At 36.6% G+C, this 11,883-nt stretch overlaps 1 protein-coding gene across 1 annotated transcript in view; it reads right to left on the bottom strand.

The window, feature by feature from the left end:
* LOC102892415 (lysine-specific demethylase 4D) overlaps positions 1 to 11,883 on the bottom strand; it is a 14,188-nt gene that overhangs the window by 1,435 nt on the left and 870 nt on the right. The window contains exons 2-5 of the mRNA XM_015585965.1: positions 10,233 to 10,303; positions 9,669 to 9,744; positions 2,359 to 2,440; positions 6 to 439 (exon numbers count right to left, since the gene is read on the bottom strand). Of these exons, the coding sequence (XP_015441451.1) occupies positions 6 to 439; positions 2,359 to 2,440; positions 9,669 to 9,744; positions 10,233 to 10,303 (663 nt within the window). The remainder of the gene's footprint in view (positions 1 to 5; positions 440 to 2,358; positions 2,441 to 9,668; positions 9,745 to 10,232; positions 10,304 to 11,883) is intronic.

The raw sequence follows: 11,883 nt of genomic DNA, 5'->3' as shown, positions 1-11,883 counted from the left end.
CGCGCCAGATATCGGTGAATCATACAGGCGGGTTTTCCAATATTTTCGTTCCAAATCCTGAAAATCCTTGTGTGGTGGAGTCCGATATTTTCCACTGTCTGCCAAGCGGCGATACTCCCCCACCGTCATGGCACTCTTCTTTTTGTGGTATTGAATGAACACACCTGCCCGGCCAGAGGCCACCTGCTGGAGGGGAGTGGGTATTAAGATATCATTGATATCATTATAGGTCTGTCTGGCTTTCCATCCCTTGGGTGGGATTATCTTAGCCAGGCCAGCTCGGTGGGCACCTTGGGATTCTATGTAAGCAATATATTTGTTGAAATCTTTAAATTCTTCCATGGTTGGGTAGAAGGTCATGACTGTACAAGTTACTTTCTGGGTACCACGGTGCTTACACTTCATGGCTGCAATATAATTAGAAGTGAACTCCCAGGTTCTAGGTATGTTTTAGATATCCAAGAATGTTGGAGTAAGGCCTTCTCTGTTCCTTCTTTATTCTTAAAAAGTTTTGATATATCTGAGGCAGTAACTCAGACTTGAACTTTTAAACAAATGAGGTGATACCTTTTCCAGGCTTGCCAATTCACCAGTGGGACTCCACTCTGGTCAGCATTTTGTACCCAAAGGAAATGGAGCATTCCCAGTGCAGGAGGCACTGTGAACCAAGTCAAGTAGAAGCTTAGCCTGTGGCTTTGTGAGGTTCCTCAGTTGGGGTGTTGGGGTCTCCGAGGTCTCTCCTGATTCACAGGCTTGAGTATATGGATAGCTCCTTATCCCACTGTAGCAGAAAGTCTCTTCAAAGAAATTTAAAAGCTAAACCTAAAGAAAGGAATACAGAATATTTGAAAATAAGTGGATGGCAAAAGAAATACTGATTTAGCACCAAGTTAAAGAAAATTGGCATGGCAATGTTAATTTCACATTAGAATTTAAGGGCAACCCCCCCACCCCCACCCCCACCCCCACTGTTGGAAAGAATGTAGATTGGTGCAGCCACTATGGAAAACAGTATGGAGGTTTCTCAAAACATTAAAAATAGAACTACCATATGATCCAGCAATCCCGCTTCTGGTTAAATATCCAAAAGAATAGAAAACAGAATATCAAAGAGATATCTGCAGCCCATGTTGTTAAAGTACTTTTCAAAATAGCTAAGATATGGAAACAATCTGAGTGTCCATCCATGGATGAATAGATAAAGAAGATGTAATATATATATACCATGAAATATCATTTAGCTGTAAGAAAGAAGGGAATCCTGCCATTTACAACAGCATGGATGGACCTTGAGAGCACCATGCTAAGTGAGATATGTCAGTAAGACAAATACTGCATAGTATCATTTACATGTAAAATCTTTTTTTTTTTAAGTGAAACTTAGAGAAACAGAGTAGAAAAGTGGTTGCCTGGGGACGGGAGTGGTGGGGGGACGCGGGGAAAGGAGCTTGGATAAAAAGGAGAGGCTGGTAAAAGGTTACAAACTTATAGCTATAAAATCAATTAGGCCTGAGGATCTAATGTAAAACATGGTGACTATAGTTGATAACAGCGTACTATGTAATTGAAATTTGCTAAGAGAGTAGAATTTAAATATTCTCAAAGGAGTGGGGAGTGGAGAAAGGTAAATATGTGAGCAATTGTGGTGTTAATTAACTACATGGGGTAATTGTTTCACAATGTATACATATGTCAAATCACAATGTTCACTTTCAAATTTACAATTTCATATGTCAATTATTCACAGTAAAGCTAAAATTTTTAAAAAATGAATTTTAGGGCAAATCATAATACAGAAAAAGAGAAACATCTAACTGAACTAAAAGAAAATTAAGCAAGTTTTTGAATAAATGAACTAAGCACTCAGCTCAAGAAGCTGAATAAATTAACCTCAAAGATAAATTAAAGAAAGGAAAACAAAAATGTAAGCTGAAACAATTACAAAAGAAAACATAACACGCAATAGAAATGGTGACCATACCCAAAACCTGATTCTTAGAAAAGACCATTAGAAGTGAAAAGACATAAATAAGCATGAAGAGAAAAGTACAAATAAACCACATTACGATAAAATAAGGAACATAGCTAAAAATCCAGCAGAGAATTTTTTTTTAATTATAGTTTTATCTTATGAGCATCTTGGTGCTAATTTTGAAAAGTAAGATGGATCGTTTCTCAAAAAATACAAATACCCCCAAAGTGGTCAAAGAAAGAAGTAAAATACTGATATACCAATAAACTTAATAAAAAATATGACAGTTGTTTAAATATGACTCGTAAAACCTAACGCATCATTCCATAAATGCATTCTGACTCTTACCTCATACAAACTTTTCTAGGGTGTGATATTCAGTTTACCTTATGAGGTTGAAGGCATAATCTTGAAGCCAAAACCAGAAGAAGGTAACACTGGCTAAGTACTCTATAAGGCTAGTTTTATCTAGGGGCAAAGGTGCAAAAATCTTAAATAAAATTTTATCAAATCTTACTGCAACAGGGCATTAAAAGGATAACACATGATGATAAATTATTCCAAGGATAGTTTTTAAATTCTATCAGTGTTACTGAATACCTTAATAAGTGATATGGAAAAGTCATCATCTATTGCATACAGAAAAATATTTGAAATAACTCAACATTTATTTCATTATTTTAATACATGCTTTTAAAAGAAAGAGGAAAGAATTCCCATAATAGAAAAAAATAGTGCCTATGCAAGCCACGAGCAGGCAAAAAATACAGAATACCAATGTATTCACTCCTTACAAGCATTATCCTTAATGAACAAACATTTGGGAAAAAAATCTAAATAATTAAAATCTAATTATTAACTCACATTAACAAATTATTTGAAATATAGGGTTCAACAAACTTTCTACACAGATTAGCATACAGAAATTAATAGCATTTAAAACACCATTTAACGATCAATTATAAGTTGGAAGAGCAAAAATGTTTTCAGTACCTTTAACAGCAGAAATACAAGGTCCCAATGAAGGAATTAAAAAATGCGACACACATAGTATTTGTACCTTGAAAGCATAAATGAATAAATTTTACCAGGAAAAAGTTGCTTCGTGATATAAAATATTATTGTTTTCATCCGTTTTATGCTTTATAGGAAAAACAAAAACAAAAAAGTGTTTGCTTTCTGCTAATCTAAAATTTTGATTCCAAATGATAATGCACTAGGATCCAGAAAATTATCTCCTTTAAGGATTCAGCCTCTAAATGAAATACGCTGTGCTCAAGGTCAGGCTATATATGTCCCATCCTAACTCTAATTCAATCAGCACTATCCCAATTCTAATACCTCCATATCCAATCAAAATCCCTAATTTAATTTCACATATTTTCCAGGTTCTTTCCTAGTTCTAGAAAACCCTCTTATTTCCGTTGGATACCAGCCCCCTAAATGCAGTGCTTTTTGCTAAAAATCTGCGATTTTTACCTAGAAAATATTAAAAAAAAAATTAACCACACAAATCTGAAAAACACAGTTTAACAATAAAACTTTGTTTTAACTCAAGGAATAATAATATCCCACTGCATATTTCTCAGTCATAAATCTCTATAAAACTACAATCGCTTCTTAAAACTTATAACAAGAAAATAACTTTTTCTCATAAGCACAAATAGCAGAAATAAAATGACCTACCTTCTACCAGCAAAATCCTTATTCCAAGTGAAGGTACTGCAGGAGCCACAGAGACAGTGTCCTCTTGACAGCTAGCCTCTGAATGCAGCCCCACATCTTGATGGGTCTGGCTTTATACCTGGGCAATAGTCTAATCAGCACCTATCTACTGTGATCACGTGGCTAAGAGTCCTGTTGGTGATCTCACTTTGTCCATGCCTTTGGTCTTTTAAAGCAATCTTAAAACAAAGCAAACTAAGAGGTTGAAAATAAAGGAGTGGGAAAATAAAACCATGCAAATATTTAAAAAATAAACTGATCAAGCAGTAATTAATATCAAATGTATTTATTTATAGGATAAAGGAAGGACATTTTATAGTTATCAAAAGGAAAAACTCACTAAGAAGATATTACAATGATGAACTTTATGCACCTAACCACATAGAACAGAAAGGTAAAACTGACATATTTGTAATAATGGTGGAAGTTTTTTTAAAACGCATTTCTCTCAGGAAATGATAGATGAGTAGAGAATAAAATTAATAATGCTATTAAAGTTTGAACAACTTTAACAACTTCGATCATATAACTAGCAACAATTACATAGCAAATGGAAAATGCTTTTCAATACATATAAAACATACACAAAAATTTATCCATATAAAACCACAACTCATCTAATCTTGGAAGCTAAGCAGGGTCAGGTCTGGTTAGTACTTGGATGGGAGACCATCTACGAATACCAGGCGCCGTAGGCATTAAAAAAAAAAAAAAAGACCACCAAAAAAAAATCAATAAAAATTTCATAGAATCAACATCATATTAAGCACAATCTTAACCACAATAAAATAAAATTGAAAGTCAACAAAAAACTGAACCCAATCACTTTTATTTGAAAATTAATACCCACATACCTACAATAATATCCATATAATATCTAAAAACTTATTGATTTCTGTGTTCTACTCAAGGAGTTTGTAAAAAAAAAAACAGAAATATGCAAAAGAAAAGATAAAAATAATAATAGAATGATAGAGAAACAAAAGTGAAAACGAACAGACAAAAATAGAGATAATTAATAAAAACAGAAATTTGATACTTTTAAAGAAAATTAAAATAATGAACTAATGATACCATTGAAGGAAAAAAGTTTTATAGGACTAGGGCATAAAATACACAACATGAGCCTGGAGCATCTGGTAGTGCCTGAAATTAAGGACTCGCCAAAAACAAATACATCAATGGGGACACTGGAACCAAAGAAAAGAGCTCCCGATGACCAAAACTCCAGCGATTTCAGCAACAAAGTAAAGTAGTACTGAATTATAATCCAAAGTATAAAATAAGTATCTATGACTCATAATGACATAAGTAAATGAATAAATCAAAAATTAGTAAGACGAGACAAATAAATCTCTCTGGCAGAAGATTGCAAATAAATTATACAGTTCTTCACCCTAATGGAGGTGAGTGCAACCCCCCTGCCCCCTGAGAGTGAGTTGCGAATATTGACTGTCTTCAATGGTACAGAGTGGCAAGTGAGAGTGAGGTGGGGGTAGTAATTTTATAGTGGAGAACCCTGACAAACGCTATTTCAGCCAGGTCAACATCGTTAGTCCTAAATTATGTTGATAGTAATGCCCTTGGTATGATGCAATAAAAATGGCTCTTTACTCTGTAATCTTCCTCTGAAAAATGCATAAACCCAGGCTAACCATAAGAAAAATATCAGACGTATTCCACTAGAGGGGCATCCTACAATATACCTGACCAGTCCCACATATAAACATTTTGTCAAAAACAAAGAAGGTCTGAGAACCAGTTATTACTGAGAAAAACCTTAGAAGACATAAAAATTAAATGTAATTTGGTGTTTTGGATGGGATCTTGGACTGGAAAAGGGGCATTGGATAAAAACTGAGGAAATCTGAATAAACTATGGCCTTTATAGTGAACAATAACATGTTGGTATTGGTTCAGTAAATGTAACAAATTTACCATAGTAATGTAAGATATTAATAATAGGAGGAAATGTGAGTGGGGTGGTTTGGGGGTGCTTATATGGGAACTCTGTGAACTATCTGCTCAGTTTTCTATAAATCTAAAACTGTTTTAAAATATAAAATATTACTAAGTGTAATAAAATAAATAATAAATAAATAAATAAAGGCATCCAAACACTATTAGAAAGAAAAAAATTAAATATAATCAGATTTTTTTAAGTCTACAAAACAATACAGCACAATAAACTAAATGATTCTCTAAATCACTGTATGACAACTTTGTTAAAGCAGAAAACAGGTGGTTTTTTTTTAACATTTTAAAATCATGAAATAGAATGCGCTTACAGAAATGCATAAAGAATATATGTACAGTTAAGTTGTACATATTAATAACCATTAGTATCTATTAATAACTGTAGAATGAACAAAAGTGGAACCACCACCCAGGTTAAAAAATACAACATTGCCAGGCACCCGGGAGCCTGGCTTGTGCTCCTCCTCCAGGAGTACAGTCCTATCTGCCTCTTAGACTGACCCTATCTTAAGAACAGGCATATTAATTATAGTAAACAATATAAAATTAAAACTGTACCCATTTTTGAAAACTTTATAAAACCTTAAAAAATAGACTCATACTTTCTGTACTTTCATGTGTTCTTTTCTATTTTTTCTTCATTAATGTCGTTGCATATTCCTGGACTTTGTGCTGTTTTGGGTTGTAAAGTTTTCAATCATATAAATGTTTTTATTGTTTCTGGGCCTTTGAGTTGTTTCCACTTTGGCCTCTTACACCATTGCTCTGAACATTTTCCCACATGTGTATTGGATCACCCCTCACTCTCTCATAAAAATGAATCTCTTTGTCATAGGTTATGTGATTTCAAATTTTATCTTGACAGTTTTTTGCCAGTTTTTAGCAAATACACACTCGCTGACTTCATATGAGAGTGCTCATTGCTCTTCACTTTTGCCAACCTCTGATGATAATCAGCCTTTTTAGCTTTAGCCAATCAGGTGAGGGTATTGGGGTATCTCATTATAATTTGCATTTCCTTAATTATTAATGAGGGTGAGTAATTTCTTCATGTTTATCTGCCAATTGGATGTGCTCCTTTGTGAAATGCCTAAAGAAGTATTTTTGTCCATTTTTCTGCTGGTTTGTCTCTTTCTCTCTTTGTACTAGTCCTTTATATATTCTGGATACTAGCTCTTGACTGAATATGAGTAATACAGTCTCCCACTCTTTGATTTGCCTTTTCACTCTCTTTTTCATATCTTTTGATGAACAGAAGTCTCTCTTTACCTCTAATAGTAAAAATATTAAAAGTAGCTAACACATATGGTAACTATCAAATGCCAGACACCATTCAATGAATTCTGCATAGAATAACTTATTCGATCCTCATAATGACCCTATAAGGGAAATCCTATTAGCCCTATTTCTCAGATGAGGAAACTGAGTCAAGGAGACTTTAAGCAACTTGCTTGAGGTGACAGATCTAGTAAATGGTGGTCAGGTATTCAAATAAGAATCTCCAAGATGATTCTTTAAAAGGAGAAAACAGAGGGGTGACTTCTCCCCTATCAAAGTGATATTTGAGCTTCAATGGATAAATACATCTATGTACAGAATAGAAGGATCAGACACAATATACTTATATGTGGGAATCTGTATATAGTAGAGGCAGCACCCCAAACTGGTGGGGAGGAATGGACTATTCAATATGTGATACTTACATACATTTGAGATGAATTACAGAGTGAAGATACAAAACATAACTTTAAAACTGTTAGGGAAAATATTGAAGAAGGTCTTTACGAACTCAGGGTGAAAAAAAAGTCTTAAAAAAATGCTTAAAATTGGTTAAATGGAAATGTCTGATCTACTTAACCAATTCTAGTGTAGTGACAAATGTGATGAATTGTATGTATGAATCTGACTTGGCTAAGAGATGCTCAGATAGCTGGTAAAGCATTATTTCTGAGTATGTCTGTGTGGGTGTCTGGGGAAGAGATTAGCATTTGCATCACTAGATTAAGTAAAAATAACTTCATCCATACAGGTAGGATCATCTAAGCCATTTGGAACAAAAAGAGCAGAAGAAGAACAAATTCACTCTCTGCTTGAGCCAACACCTTCTTATTTGCCTACCCTGGGACATCTTACATAGGTATTTCTTGTTCCTGGGCTTTCAGCCTGAAACTTGGACTTATACCATTGACCCCGAGATTCTCAAGCCTTCAGACTCAAACTGAATTACACCACCATATTCCTGATTCTTCAGGCTACAGACCGCTGATCTGGCAGATCATGAGAATTCTTGGTTTCCATAGCTATGTGAACTAATTCTTGTGATAAAGCTCCTCATATATATTTGTATCTATCCTATGATTCTGTTTCTCTGGAGAGCCTTGACTAATACAATGACATAAAAAAATTAAAATAAATTACAGGTTATGAGAAGTTTTTCATCATACATAAAATAGACACTGAATTATCAAAAAACTTCCATAGATCAATAAAAAAAAGTCAAGCTCGAAAAAGTGGGCAAAACTTTTGGATAGGCAGTTCATAAAGGAGGAAATCCAAATGGCCAATAAATATATGAAAAGATGTGCAGGATCCCTAGTAACTAGGGAAATGCAACAAGATACTATTTTTTCACCCATTTAGATGAGAAGAAATGAAAGGTCTGACAATATATAAAAAATAGCCCAAGATAAGGAAAAACCAGAACTCTCCCCCGTTGCCAATGGAGATAGAAATTGGAGGCCAATCTGGTTGTTCCTATTAAAGTTGAAAATGAACGTAAATACAACCCAGCAATTTTATTTCTATGTGCAGCTATTCAGTAAAGTGTTGTGTGAATTAACGAATATTTGAAAATAATCTTATTGTCCATCAGCAGGTGAATGAATAAAAAATTACACAGACCTAGTTGACTTTGCTGGACTGACTAGGATCTGTATGTAACAATGTCTTTAGATCTTGTAATTGTAATATTGACTCTTTAAAAAGATGGTGGAGGGGATAAATTGATAAAACCACATGACATGTGACTTTTGGCTGTGAAGACTTTCATCTGGAAACTCGAAGAATATACACTAAACACATGATTATTTCTCAGAAGCAGTGAGAGGCCTAGGAGGGACCATAGCAGAGAGAACAGAGGTGGTCTACCCTTGCCTTTATATATTTTTGTGATCAACGTTCCTTGCTTTTCAAAGACCAAGCATAGCAAAAACTTATTGGACATGGAGAAACAATTGGATATGGGCATCTTTTGCTGAGAAGAGTGGTCCAAATTGAGTGTGTCAACATGAAGTAAAAGAATTTTGAATAGATTTTCTTGAAGAACCACCCCCACAACCACCTCCAGTTCCTTGTTCTTTCAAGACTAATTTAGAAACCAGTTGTTGGTACAGCTAAACTGTATTCTTAACATTACTCGACCTTATCGGGCAAAATAAAATTTTAAAATGTATGAAAGTAACAGTGAAAATATGAGTACTATAGAAACAATATTTCCTGGGAAAAAAATTTTTTCTTATCAAAAACCCCAATTTTTTTTTTGTCCTAGGCTTTAAGGATATCTATCTGCCAGGGAAGAGATTATATTTCTCAACTACATTTTTTTTTTTTTTTTTTTTTTGTCCTAGGCTTTAAGGGTATCTATCTGCCAAGGAAGAGATTATATTTCTCAACTATATATAACAAGGAGAATTTCAGTTTCTAAATTTTTAAAAAGGAACCTGAGATAAGACTATTGTCTTCAGAGAGACTTTTCCGAATTCCTTTATTTCTCTGCACTGCCATTTCCACAATAGACCGAAATTGAAGGTGGGAAAAATCCTCAAAATCTCAGTTACTTATCACATAAAAGTTTATTTCTTGCTCATGTAAGATCTACTGTGAGTCCAGTTGCTCTCCAGAGCCGCTACCTTCCAAGTGATTCTAGTCTGCTTCCACCATGTGGTTCCACCATCTCAATATTCGGCTTAATCTCCTTTTCAGTCAGGCATCTCACTCTCATCTTCCACTGTGCCCGGAGACCCTGAATTCAGACTCTCAGCTTCAATTTCCACAGAATACACTTCCACCTCCTGTTACATTAAGAAAGATAAATTTGTCTAGCTGCATGGTGGTGGGGGTGTGACACGGGTTTTAACTGCTCCTCAATAGAACTTCAGTCACTACTTTTTCATCACTCCTGCCTTCAGATTTATAGCTGTTTCAAATTCCTGAGCCTTACTAAAATTCAGTGTGGGAGAGCTGGGAGGGCGGGGGAGGGGGAGAAAGGTGGTTTGCTTCTTTGAAATGTTTCCCTCTGTATCAAACTATAATTTTCAATTTCCAAAATTTATTGTTTGTCCACTTCTGTGCATTTTCAGTGCTAATGCTTAAGCCTAAGTAACCATCCATTCTAACTTGTATTACATCTTCTACTTCTCCTGCCCCCACAGTGTCCACAGAACTAAGCAGATTATTTAAATATGTAAATTATAGCATGTCAAGTGCTGTTTTCTATTTTCAATGCTTTATTTCAAATTGAGAAAAATTCAGATACTTAACATGAGTCACAAAGTCTTACACATCCTGGACCCTGACTCTCTCCTTCCTTCATCTCTATGCCCCAGACACATATGAGCTTCCTTTCTACTCCTGAAAAAAACAAAAGCACCAGGTTCCACATTAGGTCTATTACACTTGCTGTTTCTTCTAGGTGGAGATCAGCTCTGGACCTCTCGTCAGTTGAGTCTTGGAATGGTCTCGTCTATGATTTCCCCGATGACCAGAACCTAGTCCAGCCCTACCCATTCTACTCTATGGTCCCATCACCTTTAGTTTCTTCACAGCATATCTAACCAATTGAAATTATCTTGTTCATTTATTTATGGACTTGTATTTTGGGAAGAATGAATTAAGCACATGAAGTATACATACAGCCTTGAAACAGCATGGAGACTTAAAGAGAAGATATTTGGATGATGGCACGTTTGTCCTACGTGTGCTCATCTGTCCTAGCAACGAGGTCCTACCGCCCAGCCAAGTCATCTTTATGATAATAGTTGCAAACCACATACCCCAGCCTGCCAGCCAGCTAGAAACCAACTATCATCCCCAACTTCATTCATTAATACCACACAATTTACCAGCCCATAAAAAGAAGTTTTGGTTAAAATGTTTTGATATAGTTATTAAGAAAAGTGCGGAAAACAATAACCTCAACCCTTCGATTGGTTGAATGGATACTATTAGAAATAAAGTCAGACATTAACATTTTGGTTGCCTTTAATAAATTTGTGAACGAGTACTGTTGATAATACATTTTAAATACATTAATAACTCAGAAAGATCATAAATTATTTTCTGAGATTCTACTGACCTAATCGGTCAAAAAGGCCTAGTTTTGCACAAAAGGAGAAGGGGGAGGAGGAGGAGAAAAGGGAGGGAGTTTGGTGGGGACCAAAGCCCAGGATTCTTCAGAAGCTTAGCAAATACAGCATTGTCTCAGAGGATGGGGGTGTGGGTAGATCATGCTCTGGCAAACTCAGCAGAACCTCGTCTGCAGACACACAGGAGTGTCCAGTGGATGAAACTTCAGTTGGCAACACAGGAGTAGGCAGTGTCCAAAGACATTCGAGGTTCTGGGAGGAACAAAGTATGGTGAACTTGGTACATACCACGGACTCAGCCCATACAGCGGCAACACCGGGACTCTCATGCAAGATCAGTGACCTACAAACTCGCCCAAGGTTCTGAGATATAATTATGACCAGTCTCAAAGAGTGTCCACACACAAGAACAGTGGGGAACTGGGCTTAGGGGACAGAGGCACATCAGCACCCAGAAGCCTTTGCAGGATGCGGGGACCCAGGGCTCAGAGATGCAGGGCTGTCCCTGTGGGGCTCATCAGCAGGCAGGGGCTGGGCCTCGGGATCCTGAGCTGTGCGCGCTGTACTCCCTGAGAGGCGCCTCTTAGCCCGGGCCTGGACAACAGACTCTTGACTCCACCTTTCCCGAGGTCGACGACCACGACCACATCTGCCAGTTGGCTGGAGATCTGCTGCAGACCGCCCCGGGGTCGGTGGCCGGGATGGATCGGGCAACAGAGAGCTGCAGGTCTCAGCAGCCCTGGACTGGGAGGCAGAGGCAGAAACCCGGGCCGGCGAGGGACGTGGGGACTTCTGGCGCACCGGGGTGCAGCGGCGTGGTCCACTGCCAGCGGCCACCGGCCGAGC

The sequence above is a fragment of the Pteropus alecto genome, unplaced genomic scaffold, assembly GCF_000325575.1.
Source record: "Pteropus alecto unplaced genomic scaffold, ASM32557v1 scaffold12, whole genome shotgun sequence".
NCBI lineage: Eukaryota > Metazoa > Chordata > Mammalia > Chiroptera > Pteropodidae > Pteropus > Pteropus alecto.
The sequence above is the reverse complement of the archived record's forward strand: the minus strand, read 5'-3'. Positions and strand labels throughout refer to the sequence as shown.